The sequence below is a fragment of the Mesoplodon mirus genome (genome assembly GCF_964341445.2).
Source record: "Mesoplodon mirus genome assembly, chromosome: 17".
Classification (NCBI taxonomy): Eukaryota; Metazoa; Chordata; class Mammalia; order Artiodactyla; family Ziphiidae; genus Mesoplodon; species Mesoplodon mirus.
The window spans coordinates 76339386-76358798 of NC_138993.1; the positions used below are offsets into that span (position 1 = coordinate 76339386).

Sequence of the window (19413 nt, forward strand, 5' to 3'; positions counted from 1 at the left end):
AAATGTTCTAAATCATGCGGTGGTGATTACCTGATTATATACATTTGTTAAAACTCATAAAACTGTACACTTAAAATTAGTGAATCTCATTGTCGTAAATTATACCTCAATGGAGAGAGAAAAAGCACCTACTGTGTGCCCAGTTCCAGGTGCTGAGCACACAGCACAGAACAAATAAAGCTTTTCCATTGGAGCTAACTGTCTGGTCAGGGTTAGACCTTTGAAAATGAATGAATGAATGCACATGTCAAGTAGTGAAAAGTGCTATGAATTAAAGCAGGGCAAGGGTGCAGGATGGCGGGAGAGGGGGTGTGAATCCTCTTATACAGAATGGGCAGGAAGGGATTCGCACGGATAAGACGACAGTTGAGCCGAGACCTAAATTAGATGAAACCGACCGTCGCCCGCCGTCTTTGACCTGCAGAGGCCAGTCCGGGGACGGAGCGAGTCCGGACCTCGGACCACTGGGAGTCGGCCGCCCGCTTCCGGCGGCGGCGCTGGGGCGGCCGGGAGACCGGAAGTCAGTCGAGAGCGGTGAGTCCCGCGGCCGCGCGGGGGCGGCCGGGAGACCGGAAGTTCGCCGAGGGCGGTGAGTCTCGCGGCCGCGCGGGGGCGGCCGGGAGACCGGAAGTCCGCGGATGGCTGTGGGTTCCGGCTGCGGGGCGGTCAGGAGCTGCCTGGGAGGTAAGCGCGATAATGCCTTTCCCGGCCATGGCCACCCGGGCGGGGGCCGGGGCTGCGGTTGCCGGCGCCGCCGTTGTCGTGGTGCTCTCGGCCGCGCTTGTGCTCTACGGGCCGCCGCTGGACGCAGGTACTCGGCCGCGGGCTACTGGTCCGGGCGGGAGGCGCCGCCGTGGGGCCGGGGTCGCGCGGAGCCGTGGGTCCTGGGTCCACCTGGGGAGGGGTCAACCGAGGGACCCCGAGGACCCCGGCCAGGCCTTGGCTGCTGAATAGAGCGGACTGTGTAGAATCAGGCGTAAACGGGACAAGTGCGTCCGACTTGGAGCACCATCTCCTCCTGTATGGTTTTCCTCTCTTGCCCTGCGGATATTATTGTACCTAAGATTTTTCAAACCGCTGGATAGTGTGTTGTATTATCTCACTTCTCCCAACAACGTGGAGAGGCTGCTGTTTTGTAAAGAAGGAGGCCCTGAGCCAAGGTTCCCAGCCAGAAAGTAGCGGAAATGCTAAAACGCGCTTTGGCTGTAGCCCTTAGCAGCAGGCAGGACGGAGAGTAACTGTTAGGGGGGTTTGGCTGTTTGGTTTTGGGCACCGTAGCTCCAGGAGATTTGAGGAGCATTGGGGGGCCCCTCAGCTTCTGCACTTCACTCAGTCACACCAGCCCAGGCGCTTCTGGCCACCAGTTTGTTCGGAGATACTTTATCGGTCGCAGTTGGTCTTAAATTCGTACACTCCGTGATTGGTTAGCAAGATTTCTCTTTGAGTCGGCTTGAGATTTCATTATTAGACCGAACTGCAGAGCTTTTACCAAAAACTGGCTTCCCATCCCAGCTTTAGAGCATCGCAGTTAATTTAAAGATTGCTACGGTTCACATTAAATTAAAGCAAGAAACATTGGTATTGCAAAGCTGTGAGTGGCAGGTAATTCTAGAAGACAGCCCAGAATGAAGAAATCTATTTAACTCTTCTCAGCCACACTTCTTTAAAGCAAACAAAAACCAGACAGGTATGACCTGTTCTTCTAGATTCAGAATTGTATGAAGACAAATTACTTACTAGGATAAATTTCAAGTTGCCTCTTGCCAAGACCTTTTTATCCTTAAGAACTTTGATGTTTCTATTTCAATATTTCTGTGGATAAGTCCAAATGGTGCATGTCAGTAAGCCAGCTGAAACTTGATTCTCTGTGGAGTATAGGGAAGTTGAACTGACCTTCCTTTGGCCCTCTCACTAACAGGTGTTGTTCTCAAGTGAGTGTTAACAAAACGCTAATGAGCAGGGTGGATTGTGCTGTGCGGTCATACAATTGCAGTTAAAAAGTGAAAACGCTGTACTTCTCAACAGTGATGTTTTTTACCCATCCCAAATTGGTTTCAGAAGGCATTTGAGAAGGATTTGACTTGTCTTTTGGTTGGTGGCGTGATTATTTGATTTAAAAAAAAAATTCTTCTGCCCGAAAATGGCAGCATTTTGGTAAAATGGTGTCTTCTGCCCTGGCTTATCCGTTCCTAACCATAGCGTCTTCACAGGTCTGTCTCTGAGCGTCAGTTTCCTTGTCTGTAAAAGAAGGATAAACTGGCTGCCAATGAGGAGAGTGAGCCAAGATGCCGTTACTTCGTCAGGCATTTATCGAGCGGCTTATTCTGTGCCAGACCCTGCTCCCGGTGGTTGAGGGTGGGAGTCCAGCCCTTAAGTCACAGGTGGGGGCTGTACCTCATTCTGTGGAGGCAGAAGGTGCAGGGGTGGTCTTGGGATGCTCTGTGTGTGGCTAGCTGCTTAAAGTGATGGAAGCTAATAAACCCAGAACATTGTAAGGGACTCAGAACGATCCGGGAGTGGCTGGTAAGCTTGGATTCTGTCTTTACAATTTCCAGACTTTAAAAAGCACCTGTATTTATTGTTCTGGGGCATTTGGAGGAGAGACCATTCTCCGATATCCTCGCATTGACCAGTCACGTTATGCTAGGGGTGTTCAAGTTTGACACAGATGCATGGCAGAGCACCTCGGTAAGCGCACAGACGGCTCGTCAGCGGTCAGCAAGGCTGTCCTGAAATCCGCCTGTGACAGCTGCGGTTCCTGTCCTGCAGCCGGCCGGGGAGCCCAGGCAAGAGTGTCTCACAGCCGCTGTGCACGGTGGCGAAGAGAGTGCGTGGCTGCGAGTCTGGGGTGCAGGCGGGCCTGCGGGAGGTTGCGGCGGGGGGCGGGGAGTGAGAGCTGATAGCGCCTCTGTGGCCCGGCTGTGCGTCAGGGGCTGGACCGACGGTTGAGCAAGACTTGGGCTTTTTCACGGCCAAAGGGCTACGGCGATTCTGCTTGGAGTTTTAATCCTGCGTTGATTTGGAAGAAGGTAGGAAGGTGTTTGGATGGATGGTAATTAATATCCTTTTTACATCTTGGGGTCTAAGCATCCATCTGATATATCGGCGAAGGAGGCGTTTACACCTACTCGTTAAAGAAAATTACTTGAATAACATCGTTGAGTGAAAAGTAAAATTGTAACAGTGATAGAAGATAAAGCTGTTTTACCATATGTACGGAGCTGAGTCAGTCTCTGTTCTTCACTTGGACTTGTGACCCACGTCTGGTTTTCCTCTGCTGCTGAGATAATGGGAAGATAAAAATAATGGATGCCTCTTTTGTGAAAATGCTGTTCGTATCAGCAAAGATCCTTTAATTCTAGAGAAAATGTGCACTGTTATCTGTTCATACATTGGGCTCGACAGAACCCAGGATTTCTCTCACAGCTGAGCTATTTTTAATAATATGGCAAAACATACACAGGAAGTTTTTCAAGAAAGGCCAATTAAAATTAGCTATTTATAGACAATTCAATGATCAAACTATTTTAAAATGCCACTTTGAACCCAGTGTAAGATGTGTTCCTTATTTAGAACGCCATTTCCAGGTTAGTTGATTAGTATCTGATTGAGTGCTGGAACCGTGACTGGAAATGAATTGGGAATAACGTGACCACCTGTCTGGCTTGAAGAGCCCGTGGAAAGTAGCAAAGGGGAGAAGAGACCTAATAAACTTGAAGGACGATTACGATGAAATATGTGTAGTTCATTAAGTAACAGTGCGTTAAAAAAACTTTCTGGGGCTTCCCTGGTGGCGCAGTGGTTGAGAGTCCGCCTGCCGATGCAGGGGACGCGGGTTTGTGCCCCGGTCCGGGAAGATCCCACATGCCGCGGAGCGACTGGGCCCATGAGCCATGGCTGCTGAGCCTGCACGTCCGGAGCCTGTGCTCTGCAACGGGAGAGGCCACAACAGTGAGAGGCCCGCGTACTACAAAAAAAAAAAAAAAAAAAACAACTTTCTGAAAGCTTAAGTAGACTTCCAAGACGTCTGATACATTTGAAGTAAATCTGGTCCATGCAACAGTATTAGTAATGTTGTGTTGTTACTTCTGAACAGCATTTGCTTATAGAAATGAAATGACGAAACCACTGGATAAAAATCTACAGCATTCATATTAAGCCAGCTTTGGGAAGTGTTTTGATTAATGGGGTATTTTGTTCAAGTCTGTTTTTGATGTATGCTGGTAGACACTTACCCTTCTGAACATTTTCCTGTTTTTCAGTTTTAAATCGAGCATTTCCGCTGCATACAGCACGCTCAGTAACGGACATGGAGGCTGCTTTGCAGCTGGTGAGGAATGTGGTGCCGCCTCTGGCCGCCTGGAAGCACAAAGGCCAAGCTGGGAGGATAGGCGTGGTGGGAGGCTGCCCAGAGTAAGTTGTGCGGACGCAGCGTCCCTCTCTGGCTGCTCGCCTACCTGTCGTCCTTCCGTCCGTCCGTCCAGTTGGACCCCAGGGGTCATTTCCAAGTGTCCTCTGATATTCTGGCAGTATTTTTCAGTGATGAACGTTTGATTGAGTAGCAGAGAAAGCATGGGGCGCCGTTGGGTGAGGCTGTTTCTTCTTACTTGGTGCGCTCTGTACTGACGGCGGTCGTCACTGTGGGCCCGTGTTACTTCTATAGTCGAGGTAAAGACAGTCAGCATCTGCTCGCTTTCCTTTCTTAATTTAAAGACATTCCTGGAAGTTCCTTATGAAATCTGACAGATCCTAGCTTTTTTCCGGGGCCTCTTTTCTCTTCTGGTTTTATATATTATGCTGCTGTGTCGACACATAAAGATTTGTAATTTGTCCTTGCTTGTAATACCCGCTGCCTTTGACTTAAATTCGACCTTGGTTACCATTCAGTTTCTGCTTCCTTTCTGTTTGCACTGATATGCTCTTTGCCTAGCCTTGTATTTTCAACAGTTTAGCATGTAGTTGGCTGTATTTATTAAAATAACATGTAGCTAGATTGTGTTTCTTTACCCACCGTGACAGTGACTGCTCTAAGTGAGGGGGATGTATTTCTTTTGTTAGCGAGGCTTGTACTCACACTGTGGGGTGAGTGTGTCTGTCCGCTGTCCTGTCCTTTGGCATTTCGGGCAAGTTCGTGGCTCTGCCCTGGGGAGACTGTCACACGTGCAGCGTGCCCTGAGCGTGTTTCCCTGTTCGGGTTAGCAAAGCTCTTCTTCACCCCTGGGATTGACGTAACAGTTACAGTCACTCATCTGACGTCAGGTTCATGGATTTTCCTTGCTGTGCTTGAAGTGCCCTTAAACATAGTTACAGGCGTTTCCGAGCAAGTGGGTGGAAGCAGGAGGGAGGCGTGCGAGTCTCTTCTCGTTTGTCCCCATGTCCGAGGTGACCGCTGCCTCTGCTCACCGTTGCTCTCGGGGGTGGGTCCTGCTCCTTGGGGCACCAGCCAGTCCAGGGGCTCCGGCCTGTGGTCACCTTGAGCACACTGTCTCTCTCTGCAGATGCCTTTGGGAGACTCTCCCTGTCTTCTCAGACCTCCAGGTTTTGTTTTGTTTTGCTTTGTTTTTTCCCCTAACACACATCCCTACCCTCCTCCTTGCTAGCAGAGCCCCAGTCTTGTTCAGTTGGTGTTGCATTTTCTCTTACTTGTGTCTGTGTGCATTTCTGATAAGTCAAGTGCTTTCTGTGTCTATATTAGTCTAGAGAGAGGTGTCGTCTTTATAATATTAAGTCCTCTCATCAAGTGTACATCTATTCTTTAATAGGTTTTAAAAATGTCCCCACAGAGTTATCATGTGTTTTATAAGGTTAATTCCTAGATGCTTTATGATTTTTCCTGATATGGTAGATGCTATCATATATTCTAATCAGTTATTCCTGGTATAGAAAAAAACCATTTTTTTTCTGTTGATATAAATCTTGCCGAACCACTGTACACTAGGAGACCCATCTTTTTAACAGCTTTATTGAGGTCTGGTTGGTATATGGCAAGCTGCAAATGTTATAAATGTACAATTTGATAAGTTTGACCTCTGTATGGCCCCCTGAAGCCATCCGTCAATGCTTCAGTTTGCACATACGCATTTCAGAGAGACCTTGGGGCACCTGGCCAGGATCTGCCTCTCCTGACACGGTTCAGAGGCCTCATAGGAAAGATTGACTTTCCTGGAACTGATCCGTGTTTCCCGAGCTCCTACTGAGGGTTGGGCCGTGCCTGGGTGCTGCGTGTCTGTGTAATTGACTGATAAGCCTGGTGTGCTTGCCTCATTCTCAGAAGTTTTTGACTGTAAATGTCTTCTTTTTAGGTACACTGGAGCCCCCTATTTTGCAGCAATCTCAGCTCTCAAAGTGGTATGTTTGTTCATAGCTTCTTTTTCAGGATTTTTCTAGTAAAGAGTTAGATTATTTAAATATGACTGAAGCAAATGTTTTCTGAATATTCTCTCAATATTCAGAGAAATCTGCATAACATTTTGGGTAATCATGGTAAGAGACGTACCTTTAAATCTACCCTAACTTCTTGTGCAGCCACAAAGTAACTTGGATTGGGACTCATTTTCTTTTAAGCTAAACTTTTTTTAGAATTGTACTTCACCGCAGTGATCCAGGCTGCCTTTTCCGTCCTAGCATAAGCAGTGGACCTCTTTTAACCTTGGCAGTTGTCACGGCAGCGTTTTGATCAAGTCCTGAAGGCCCAGTGGCACAGGGACTCCCTGCGGACCTCATAGTGATGCCACCTGATCCGGCGGGGCCACCTGCCTCTTTGGCGGCAGCAGAAGTCCGCCTCTCTTTCCAGGCCTTTCTTAGGCTCTGCCGCTGGCCGGAGGCCTCTCAGCCACCTCCTGGCTGTGGGTTACCTGCGGCAGTGGGTGCTTTTCTTTTGTGGACAGTGCTGCGGAATTCGCACGGTTGTACCAGAGCCACCAGCGCTCTTAAGTGTCTGTCGGGCGAGTCCCGCATTAAGCCGGCCTCCTGTGCTCCTCCTCAGGGCGCAGACTTGTCCCACGTGTTCACCACCCAGGATGCTGCGCCTGTGATCAAGTCGTACAGCCCGGAGCTGATCGTTCACCCGGTTCTGTGAGTGGGGCCCCGGCGGGCAGGATGTGAGACCGGGCAGGAGAGGAGTGTGGGGAAGCCACCAGGGTGTGGGCTGAGCAGGTTGTCATCTCCATGGCCTGCTGATGTGCCGGTGGACGTGGCTGGTCGCCGTGGGGTGGGCAGGGGAGCCTAGATCTGGGAGTTGTCAGCACGTGGGCTGCGTTTAAACCAGGAGGTGAAGCTGTGTGTGGGTCGGGAGGGCCCGGCGCACTGGTGGCTGGGAGCAGACGGGAGGGGCCCAAAGGGCGTCCTGGGGCCTAGTGGAGAGCTTTGCGGACGGTCCTGGAAGAGCCCTTGCTTGGAGCTGGAGACGGCTGGCTCCCAGTGCGGGGTCGCCGGCAGCCCGAGCAGGGCTGCTGGGGGCCGGGGCGGGCCATGTGGTAGCCTGTGGGCCCTGGGAGTGGCGGCCGGGCCTCAGAGTCACGCACAGCCGTCAGGTCTGGTCCTAAGGAGGGCTCCTGATGTCGCGGGGGGTCAGGGCGCCGCCGGGCACATGCCTCCCCACAGGCCTGAGGTGGGGACGTCTGCACCGTAGGTAGGAGTGCAGCCTGCACTGCATCTGTGCGCCTGTGTGATGGAACCAGACTGGCACAGGTCATTTTGAAATGAGTCATCGTGTCTTACTTTAGCGTGTTTCACGTATTTTTCCCCCGTGAGTCTTATTTAAAAAAAAAGAAAAAGTGTAGTATGATCATGACTATATACCCTGCATTATTGACTCTATTTCTGATGGGAAGGAAGTTCCATTTGACTCAGAGACACGTGGACCACTCGAGTAAACTGCTGGGGTCCCTCCCGGGGCCTGGGAAGGGGCCCAGCAAGTGAGAGGTTCCGTGCTTGAGTTTCATCCCCAGGAGTATATGCCTCTGCTGCCCCCACATCACCCATACTGGCTCCTGGTCTCTGTTCAGCCAGGCTGCTCGTCGTCATTTCCCATAAAACAGCACTTTCCTGCCCCTGCTGCTCCCTCCTTCTCTTGTCTGCTTGTCCCCGGAGGGGATGGCTTCCCCTGCGAGCCTCCTAAGTGGAGGTGGCTTTTCCTTCGTTCCCCCAGCCACTGGGTCTGGAGGTGGGATGTGCGTCCTCCCAGACCATCACCTCTCGTTCCAAAACCTCCAGCTCCTTTGAAACTCACACCCACTGACCCAGTACCCCTCCTCCCTGCAGCCGTCTCAGACCCCCCCCATCAGTCCTTGGACGTTAATGTCTCTCTCCACCATTGCTCCCGGGACTGTTGCTAATGTGTGTGTAGGGAACTGCTTTACTGGGATATGATTCACTATAAAATCCACTGACTTTAATTGTACGGTGGTTTGTCGTGTGCTCACCAGGTTGTTACATCACAGATAATCTTAGAACACTCCCACCACTCCCAGACGGAAGCCCCTCCCCATCGCCACCCCAGCCTGAGGTGACCTCTCGTCTGCTTGGTTTCTAAACATTTCTTATGCATGGAATCAGACATTTGTGAGGTCTTTTGTGTCTGCCTTCTTTACTTAGCATCCTGTTTTTGAGAGTTGTCCACATTGCAGCCCGTGTCAGTGCTCTGTGGCTCTTTAACAAACAAAAACAAAACCCAGGAGTCCCCCCCCCCCAACCCCGCCAGCTGCTGGCAACCGGCAGTCTCTTCTCTATGGGTGAGTTTGGTGTTGTGTTTTTGCGGGTTTTTTGTTTTGTTTGTTTGCTTTAAAGGTCCCCCGTATAAGAGCATACGCTATTTGTGTTTCTTGGGCTCATTTCACTTAGCAGAATGCTCTCGGGCATCTGAATGTTGAAAGCTAGACAACTATGGTGGGGTCCTGGCTGGGGTCCTGGAACAAGAAAAGGACACTGGGGGAAAAGCTGGAAAAATCTGTAGTTTCATTAATAAACAAAAGATGAACATTTCAAGCCGCTTTGCCCTTCTTTTGCTTTTTTAGTGACAGCCCCAGTGCCGTCCAAGATGTGGAAAAGTGGTTGCCCCGACTGCACGCCCTGGTCGTAGGGCCTGGCTTAGGCAGAGACGACGTTCTTCTCGAAAACGTCAAGGTAACGTGTAGAATTATTAACCACGCCTGTTCCCACAGGCTCGGCCCTTAGATCGGGGGAGTCTGACGGAATTGCATTTTCCGTTGTTGCTCTGTGTGCGTCTTGGAGGAGGAGTTGAGACGGATAGAACGTGGTCTGGGGGATAGAGGAGCCACTGGGCGTAAAGGTAGGGACGCGCTTAAACCAGAGCAGGGCCCCGCTGAATGGCGCCCTCTCTCGCTCCTGGGGCTCTGGTCTCAGGCTGTGGCCGAGGAAGTCTCCATGGGGCCCGACGTGACGAGAGTCCCAGCATCCGGGCTGAGCGGGATTAGCAGTGGCCGGGCGTGCGCTCAGGCTCGCGGTCGCCTCCCCGCGACCCCTTCCTGCTGGGGACCCCGGCAGCCTGCTCCTGGTGCCCGCTGTAAGGGCACAGGGCCCCCCCGGGGCTGGCCGAGGGCCACGCTCTGTGAAGCGCTCTGCATGGTGCCCGGTTGGGCGCACGGAGCAGCAGGCCCAGTGGGAGTCTGTCACAGTGAGCCAGTGGGAGACGGTGCTTCTGGGTCGTTCTGGCGACTTCACCGTTGCTGTAAGTTGTGCGCTTAGAGAGAAACATGGAAGGTGTTCTGGTGGTTCTAGCTTTGTGTCGTCAGCGGGTCCTCTTGAAAGCCCTTGTTAGTTTAATTTCTTAACCTGGTGCTTCTCTGACCACCTGAGGTCCTCACTGGTCTAGAAATCCCTGGGCCTTGGACCCCACGGGCCAGTTGTTCTGCTGCCTTTGCACGCTCTTCTGTCCCCTGCCGTCCTTTTCAGCTAAAGCCAGCGTAGCCGGCGCTGGGTTGGGGGGGGAGTGGGCAGGAGACCCTAGTTCACCCTCGTGTGTACACGTGCATTCGTTTACTGTTTCGTTGATCATTTATGCTCTTATTACCGAAACTTTATGCCTGCTTTAATCTAAAAAGATGAAACTACTTTTTTGGCCTCAAAAAGTTGAACTAGAAATAAATACTATCCTGGATCAGGGAAAATAGCTCGGATGGCACACCAACCCCGCATTCTGTGTGCGCCCGCTGCCCAGGTCCTCCGACGCTGCCTTGGTGTCACTCTCCGAGGGGACACATCTCGGGGACCTGCTGAGCTCTCCCTGCCCTCTTTGGGGCCCTTCTCAGTGCCCCCAGACCGCCTGCCCCAGCTCCAGCCCTGGGAGGTGTCGGCCACGTGCCTCGAGGGGGCTAGCGGTCACAGTGAACCTGATTTGCCACCCTCGTTTCAGCAGCTGGAGGGGCTCTTGGCTCAGCTTCTGCTTTTTGAGTTAAACTGGACAAAAGCTCAAGGGAAAGAAGGTGTAGGGCGCTGTGAGTGTTGGTTGGACTTTCCTAGCCGTCTGTGGGTAAAGAACGTTTTAAAAGGCAGACGTGTGTTTGCTTTACCAGAAGAGAGAACGTGAATCTTAAGGGTCCCTTCCACAGAAAATCTTTCCAGCCTTTAGGGTGAAAGTTGGGGCTGGAAATTGCACTTTCTTCAAGCCCATGAATTATCACTGAGGAGAAACAGTAGCCGTGACAGGTGACTGGGGATGGAATGGAGCAGGAAATGTGTTTCCAACTTTAGTGTCGATAGCTGGTCCGTTTACTATTGCCTGTTTCAAACGGTTTGGTTAAAACACGTGTGCCCTCTGTAGGACGTGACGCTAAGTGAAGTAGGCCAGGTGCGGCAGCACAGACACTGCGCGGTCTCACTTCTGCGTGGAGTCAGAACAGGTGAGCTCGTAGAAGCAGAGAGGAGGAGGGCGGCTGCCGGGCGCGGGGGTCGGGGGTGGGGAGAGGTTACATCCTCCCCCGGGGGAGGTGGTGGCTGCGTGGGTTAGCTTGACCGGTGATTGTTTCACTGTACTTGTGCACGGGCTCACCTTGGAGATACGGAGTTCGGTTCCGGGCCACTGCAATAAAGCGAATTCTCGTCATAAAGCCAGTCACGTGAGTTTTTTGGTTTCCCAGTGGAGATAAAGTTACGTTTGTGTTATACTGTAGTCTATTAACGTGTGCAATAGCATTATGTCTAAAACACTTCAATTTAACAGTACTCTGTGACTGACAAGCGCTGACCGCCATCTGAGCCTTCGGTGAGACACCGCCGTTCTGCTGGTGGGGGGTCTGGCCCCCACGCTGCCGGCTGCTGCAGGCTGGGGTGGCCGTGGCAGTTCTGGAAACGGGGCTGCAGGAACCTTTGCCGCATTCCTTAACGTGTGCAGTTCAGCGGCTTCTAGGACGTTTGTGGAGTTTGCAGCCATCACCACAGTCCGTGTTAGGACATTGTCATCACCCCAGAAAGAAGCCCCGTACCTGTTAGCACTTGCTCCCAGCCTCCCCACCCCTGGCGACCACGAATCTACTTTGTGTCTCGGTGGATTGGCCTCTCCTGGAATCCTGGACCTTCGTAGGAGCAGCGTCATGCGGTGTGTGGTGTCTTGTAATGTCAAGGCTCACCCTGTTGTGGCAGGTTGTCAGCGCTTCATGCCTTCTGTTGCTGTGTGATAGGCCGTTGTATGGAGGGACCGCGATTTTAAAATCCATTTGTCAACTGATGGACCTTTGGGTTGTTTACACTCCTGGCTATTACAAATAGTGCTGCTGTGAGCACTCATTTACAAGGGTTTTGTGGATTTATGTTTTTATTTCTATGGGGTATACACCTAGACTGGAGAAGCTGGATCATACGGCAACTCCGTTTGGTGTCTTGTCTAAGGGTTTTGCCTGATGCAAGATTTACTCCTATGTTTTCTCTTAAGAGCTTTATTCTTTTGGCTCTGTGGTCCCTTTTGAGTTAAGTTTTGTATGTGGTATTAAGGAAGGGGTCCAGTCCAGTTTTATATCCAGTTGTCCCAGCACTTCTTCGGGCCAGTGAATCTCTGGGCATCCTTGTTGGAAGTCAGTTGACATCAATGTGAGGGTTGACTTCTGGGCTCTCCTTTCTGTGCCATCGATTGTACAGCTGTCCTCGTGCCAGTGACCACACTGTCTTGATCATTGTGTCTGTGCAGTAAGTTCTGAAATCGCAAAGTGGGGGTCCTCCAACTTTCTTCTTTCCAGCATTGTTTTGGCTATTCTGGGTCCCGTGAGTTTCCATGTTTTAGGATCAGCTTGTCAGTTGCAGAATGGACAGCTGGGATTTGGGTAGGGGTCACCTTGAATCTCTAGGTCAGTTTGGGGGTCGCTGCTGTCTTAACGGTGTTGAGTCTTCCAGTTCATAAGCTGGTTTTGAACCAGAGTTTGTGGAGGTAGGACGTAGCATCTTGACCGACCCGCCTGGTATCTGTGCTCTTTTGCAGTTTGTTGTTTTCCTTGATGCATGTCTTGGAGACTTTTCCTGGCAGAGTATGCAGATGTTCATTATTTTTAATAGCCTCATCATAATATGCTGTAATGTATTTAACTAGTTCATTTCGGTTGTTTACAGCATTTTTTTCTATTAGTGATGCCTTGAACATTTCTGTATATCTATTTGTTTCTTTTGGGTGTTTTCTTTAGGATAAATTTATACAAGTTCCATTGCTGAATCAAAGAGTATCTGTGGAAGGTGGAGGTACTGAATAACATCCTCTGAACTGAGAAGGAACTTTTGAGACCAAAAAACAAAGCAGGCAACTGAGTGAAGTGCAGTTCTGAAGTTTACGTGGGGACTGACATACAGGCAGGATCGGGTGCAAGATGACCCAGGTGTCCCTGGCTGCACGGAAAGGGTCCAAGGGGATTTCTGAAAAAAGAATCTGACCCCCAAGTGAGACGCATGTCTGCACTGATGGGAACTGGACTTTATTCCACCCCCCCAGGGGGGGTCTCTGCAGAGGCACTCCTCCAGGTTTCATATCAGAGAAAGATGGTCAAGTCGATAGGGAACTTGTCCGGCTTGGGCGCATTCCTGGCAAGTGGGCTAGAGCTCAGTCACTCACGCGGGGAGGGGAAAGGGCAGGGCTGCGGGCCTGAGATGGAGCTGCCAGAGTGGGGTCAGCGGGGTCCAGCCGCACGGCACGAAACGGAAGCGTTTCTGAGAGATGCTCCCGGGTGTCTCCAGAGGCTTGTAGCGGTTTGCTCTCCAGCGAGGGCTGCCCTTGCCAGGATGTGCTCTGGGGGGCTGCCGCCCCTCACGCCCCCTCCTCGTGTGTAGAAAGCTCCTTGTTCCACTTCAGCCCCTCCTGACCTGTGTGTGGCCGGCTCCTTCCTTTGCCCGTTCTTCCCTCAGGTCGGATTGCTGTCCGGACGCGCGCGTGCGCGCAGGGCTTGCTCCTCGTCACGGCGTGTGCTGGTGGCGCTGACCCTCCAGGTGCCGTGACCGTGACAGCGTCAAGTGCACAGGCCCTCTGAGCCGTGGAAGCAAGACCAGCCAGCCCTCCGTTCTCTGCGTCAGGAGCCCGAGTGTCACGCTGTGTGATGTTACTTATGTGCTCCCCGTGGTGTCGGCTCACGTTTCCCGGGTCTGAACATTCACTGGGCCACTGTCTTTGTAAAACTCTAGTAGGAAAGTACAGAGACTCAGAAAACCTGAATTGGTTCTCACGGTAACGCCCGACTCGGGGCGAGCAGACAGAGCATTTCCACTGTTTAAGAAGGAGAGAGCCTTCCGCGGGCCCCGTGCCCTGACCCTCCACCGAAGGGGCTTTTGGGCACACTCGCAGCACTCGGACCGGCGTCGGCGGGTGCGACCGAGGCCGCCGGGCAGGGCAGCCGTGCTGGGTGAGGTTGACTCCTCGCTACTACGTTACGGACGTGGGCTTAGCTCCCAGTGTTTTAAATCATCCCTGCTCGTCACGTATCTCGTTCAGCGTTCTCTTCTAACGTTTTCTGTTACCCAGTGTCTGTCGGGTAGAAGTCCTCCTCTCATGCTGTTGCCGTAAATGCCCCTGTCATGAAGTACTGGTGCATAATAATCAGCAGTCATGTCGATCAGACACACATATAAACCTCAAACTTTTAGTATAGCATTCTCAGAGCGAAGTGATTCACTGTTCGTTACTACGGTCATTCATTTGAAAACACGTGAAGTGTTACTTATGAGAAATAGATAAAAACTGAGGAGTTGCGGAATTCCCGAGACTTCAGGTCTCTCAGCTCCAAATCCTGAGGGCTAGTATCTATTGGAAATTTGGAGGTGCCGGCTCAGGGTTGTCCTTCGTGGGCTGGCCTGGGACCCAGCACTGCGTGACGGTCCCATGGGCTCTTGTTTTCAGAGTTCCCAGGGCCCTGCCTTACAAAGTCTCTTTTCTGATTATTTTATGCATTTGCTTTCTTATTTCCTGTCTGTTGGTTGATGGCCTGATGTTGAAGTCCGTCAGGAACTGCTCGGTTTCTTTTACCCTCTCTGAGAGGTGACGGGCTTGTTGCTCAGCCTGGCTTCCTTTCCTTGCAGGGCATTTTAGAAGCGTCCAAGACCAGGGGCATCCCCATCGTCATCGACGCGGTGAGTGTGGCCTCCTCTCCTGTCCCCTCCTCCCAGGGGCCCCCGTGGCCTCGCAGTGACGTGAGTCGTCGTCTGCAGGATGGGCTGTGGCTGGTCGCTCAGCAGCCAGCCCTCATCCAAGGCTACCAGAAGGCGGTTCTCACCCCCAACCACATGGAGTTCAGCAGACTCGCCGAGGCCGTGGTAAGTCAGCTGACGTCCCGGGCAGGGGTGAGGGGTGCGCCCTGCGGCTCTGCCCCGGCTCGTCCTGCGGTGCACCTGCGGGGACAGACGTGCAGAGGAGGGTGGACAGGTGCATTCTGGGTGCGTCTAATGATGGGGCATCTTCCAGTTAGCGTGTCTTTGTGTGGATGAAAGGTGGCCTCTGGGGTCAGCCCACCCTCCTGCCACCGTGCACCCTGAGCGGATCACTCCATCCCTGCCCCTGCCCCTGTAAAATGTGGGGCATGATGGAATCTGCGTCGTAGGGTTTGTGAGGACGAAATAAAATAATACAGCTGACCCTTGAACAGCGTGGGTTAGGGGCGCTGAAGGCTGCACGCTGTCAAAGTTCTGAGTGTGATTCCCAGTCGGCCCTCCGGATGCGCGGTTCCCCGTGTCCTTGGTCCCGCATCCGTGGATTCAGCCGACCTCGGATTGTGTAGGGCTGCGGTGTGTACTGTGGGAAACAACCCACAGGTAAGTGGGACCTCGCGGTTCACACCAGCGTTGTTCGAGGGTCAGCTGTGTACGTGAGCCCAGCGTCCTCACGTATTCGTGCCCGCGAATGTCTGCTCGTTAGCACTCCAAGTCGCATCTCTCACAAACCTTTACAATCCCAGCCGTGGGCCAGTAGTCCTAACTCTGGGCCTCCCTCCCGCTGGTGGACGGACGTCTCTGCACGTGGGGCCCAAGCTCGGCTGTCGGCAGGTGCCCGGAGGGCCCTTCCCCGGATGAGGCGGGATCAGGGTGGGTGGGCTCTTCCCGTGTCTGATGACAACTGTGTCTGTGTGTTGTCCTCCGTCGTAGCTGGGAGACCCCCTGGACGGCAGGGACCGCTGCGGAGCTGTGCTGAGACTCAGCCGGGCCCTGGGCAACATCACCGTGGTCCAGAAAGGGGAGCAGGACGTGATCTCTGATGGCGAGCAGGGTGAGTGGCCGAGGGCTTCACACCGCGTGCCGGCCGGCCACGCTGGGCACCAGCCCCAGGAGGACCTCCTGTTCACACACGGTCGGTCACACACGGGCACACGTGCACACTTACCCCCCAGAGAGGGACTCCCTGGTGAGCGTGTCAACCACCGCTTCTGGAAAGGCCGTTTTTGTCTTGTTTCTCGCTGTTCTGCAAAGGGAGGCGGCAGTGACGCGTGCTGGTCCTGGTCGACACCGGGTACGGGGTGCACTTCTGTCTGTGCTGTGCAAGGAGAGCCCCGAGCGGAGGCTCCGGGCAGCGGGCGACCCTGCAGGCCCGTTGCCGCCTCACCTGAGGCACCGATGCAGTTGCTTGAGTCTTTCACTGCGTCCTGTTGTTTTATAAAAACGCCCGGAAAATGGAGACACCCGAGGAGCCACCGGTGGGGCGGGAGCCCCCGGGCCCCGAGCGTGGCTGCAGAGCCCAGCAGGCCCGCCCGCGTCTGCACCGGGGTTCGGTGCGTGACGCCCCTGCTCCCTGCAGACGAGTCCTCCTGTCACTGAAGTCTGCCCCGGAGGCAAGAGCCCGCCACGCGTTGATGAGGGAGCTGTACACACGGAACCGGTGCCCAGGAAGGAGTGTGCACGCTCACACACGCCGTCACACACACACGCTCGCTGTCACGTGCTGGACAGGAGACGCAGAGAGTCTCCTCTGCGTGGCCCTGAAGCCCGTGGGTCAGACGCTGGAAGGTGCTCTAGACTCTAACAGAGAGAGCGTAGCAGCTGGTTAAGACGTTTTCCCAAGAGACAGAAACTTCTCGGCACGGCACAAAGTCCCGGCAGGGCCGCCGCTGGCGCCGTGGGCGTCTCCTGGCGTGTGAAGCGGGCGCCCTGGGCCGGGGGCGCCATCCCCACCCTGTCCCCGCAGACCCCTCGGTGCTGGTCGGGGGAGCTGGGCCTCCGCCTGCCGTGTCAGGACGGGCGGGGAGGGGCAAGGTGACGGAGCACGGCCCCTCTCACACGGTCCCCTCGCCCCGCAGCGCTCACGTGCAGCCAGGAGGGCAGCGGCCGCAGGTGTGGCGGGCAGGGGGACCTCCTGTCGGGCTCCCTGGGCGTCCTGGCGCACTGGGCCCTCCTGGCCGGCCCCGAGAAGACCAGCGGGTGAGTCACATCTTTGTTCCTCCCGTGCTGTTTCAGCAGCCGCACGTTAAACAAGTGGCTGCTTGGAACATTCCGCTGAGGGGCTGGTGTCTCGTGGAAGAAGAGCCCCCAGGGCAGGAGTTGGTCCCAGGACGCTCGCCCGGGGGCTCCGGTGTCCCTGCTGGTGTCGGGGGTGCTGCTCCGCGGGTCTGCAGCGCATGCTCTGCGAGACCGGTGCCTCGGGACACGCAGGCGGGGGCAGAGCCTGTGCTGGGAGATGACTGTCCACGGGGTGCAGCGCCCGGAGCAGTGGGTCCACCGGCGCTGGCGGAGGGTGAGCCCGGGCAGCACCCCCCGGGGCCCTCGGCCTCCTCGCTGTGCCCATCCTGGCGGCTCTGATGGTGCCAGGCTGCAGGGTCCCGGCACACGTGGCCCGGGGGGGCCTGCGGGGCGTGTGCGCGCAGGCGGGGCTGTGATGGGTCCAGGAACGTAGCAAGCAGCTCGTCCTTAGGCTCCAGTGTCTTCCAGGGCCGAGAACAGGCACCGAGCACTTACCCTGTGACCGAGCACCCGTCTGGCTTGCAGCCGGGACGTGGCTGCGTCCTAACCTTTCTCCAGGCGGACGGGCATTTCTGATAGGCCCAGCGGCACGTTAGACTGAACTTCCCAGAGTGGGTCCCAGGGCGACCACAGGAGGGACGGGGAGGGCCTTCGGTGGCCACGACGCCCCGCTAACGCCGCTCCCCCGCAGGTTCGGCCCGCTCCTCGTGGCTGCCTTTGGTGCCTGCGCGCTGACCAGGCAGTGCGCACACCAAGCCTTCCAGAAGCACGGCCGCGCCACCACCACCACGGACATGATCAGGGAGCTCGGGCCCGCGTTCAGCAGACTCTTCGAAACCTCAGCCAGTGCAGACGGAGGGGTGGCCCCGACGGGGGAGCTGCGTTTGTGACGGGACCCGCCTCCGGTCCGTCCAAGTCCGCTGGGAGGTGTGTGAGTCTGTGCCGTGCAGGTTGACGTAGACAGTGTCAGAGCTTGGAACATAGCACTTTGTGGCTCAACTGCTGTGTGCTTGGAGGTGTAGGAAACAGAGTATTCCTGAACTTTTCTCAGCTTCTGGACATATCAGAAAAGAATGAAGAGAATCACAAGACAACGAGACCGTCCGTCACCAGCTCAGCTGAGGTCGTGGGCTTTTGCTGTGCGATTCTTCTGTTTGCGGGAAGTTCCCCTCCTCCTGTAGTCCTCTCGGGGGGGATCCCATCGCTCATTTTCAAATGTCTACACGAATGATGTTTTCTTTTTTAAACTGAGGTCCTCGAAGGGATGTGGCATTCATTCTTCAGCTCATTTTTGTTTCTTTTTGAACTGTGATTCGGTTGGACACATCTGGGCAGAAATACTAAGCATTGCTTCTTTTGGTCAATTGGTTGAAATATTTCAGAATAATGAGAAATCTTTTAGAACTTGGAAACCCTTTTGGAGGCAGCTGGGAAGATCACAGAAGGGAAGCGAACGGGACCCTGACCCCTGAGTGCGTAGGTAGGGCCTCGGGGGTCCCTCAAGCTCCCACTTCCCCTGGCCTGTGCACCAGTCGGGTGCTGGCTGACAGGCCCCAGCGCGGCACACGGGAGTGGGAGGGACACCTGGGGTCCGGGGTCGGGCGGGGGGGGCCCCAACAGCGCCCTCACGCCCGCTCACGGAACAGGACGGCGGGTCCCTCTGCTTCGAGAGTGGGTGTGGCTTCAGCAACGGTCCGAAGACTTTCTCTCTGAAACTGTAGTGAGTTGTCCCATCCGCATCAGGTCAGTTCGGGCGCGGCCGTCTGTGTGGGCAGCTCTCTTCGTGGCCCGAGAGCTGGCCATCTCCCGTCACCTCTCTGCGGGGCTGGGTACAGCACGTGCGCTTGAGTGCACTCTCAGGTGTGCCGCCTTCTGTGGGGCGGGGCCTGGCCGTCTGTCCTTCCCCAGTGACTCCTGCTCTGTGATCAGAAACCTCCCCACAGAAAGGTCCCACTTCCTCTAAATAGTCGTGGACTTTCAAGATTTCCTTTAAAATGTTTACCATTGTTATTTCACATCTAACTGTAGAAGAGTTTAAGTGTCATGGACATTTTCTCCTTTGGGAAATTACGCCTAAATCACGGTCTCTATTAAAAAGCAGATCTGGTTTACTTCAAGGGAGAGTTTCGTATTTTTTTCTTAAACAGCCAGAATCCACCTTTCAACTTCCTCCTGAGTGAGGACAGTCTCAGATACTAGGGAGATAAGAACACGTAAGCCCATCTGTCTAATGGTATGGTTTTCACCACTGCCTACCAGTACCGTTAAAATGAAGTACTAAGCCCGCAAGTAGCTGACACGGGAACTGTTGTGTTTCTGCCCTGAGTCCCTTTGCTTGAGAAAGCAGTTAAGGGCCCGTTGTCCTTTGCAAACCCGGGCACTCTCTAGCTCCAGCTGAGGACACTGCCAGGAGACCAGCTCCGAAGCACATCTGGTGGCCGGGTCGGGCTCCGGCCGGACAGCTGCCCCGAGTACTGAGCGGCCCCGCTTGCCTGTCCCGTGTCAGGGGCCCGCCCGCCCTCTGGGCTCCTGACTCCACTGCTCACG

At 54.2% G+C, this 19413-nt stretch overlaps 1 protein-coding gene across 2 annotated transcripts; it reads left to right on the forward strand.

The window, feature by feature from the left end:
- The first annotated feature begins 592 nt into the window (after nt 1–592).
- NAXD (NAD(P)HX dehydratase) lies at nt 593–18983 on the forward strand. 2 transcript variants are annotated; one of them, XM_082602569.1, is made up of 10 exons: nt 593–684; nt 4263–4413; nt 6303–6348; nt 6986–7074; nt 9015–9123; nt 14503–14553; nt 14632–14736; nt 15562–15682; nt 16707–16827; nt 17558–18983. In XM_082602569.1, the coding sequence occupies exons 1-10, from the start codon at nt 639–641 to the stop codon at nt 17754–17756; spliced, it is 1038 nt and encodes a 345-aa protein (XP_082458695.1). In that variant the 5' UTR covers nt 593–638; the 3' UTR covers nt 17757–18983. The 2 variants fall into 2 exon arrangements, with proteins under 2 accessions (XP_082458695.1, XP_082458694.1); XM_082602568.1 differs by having other exon boundaries at nt 650–811.
- Nucleotides 18984–19413: the final 430 nt, after the last annotated feature.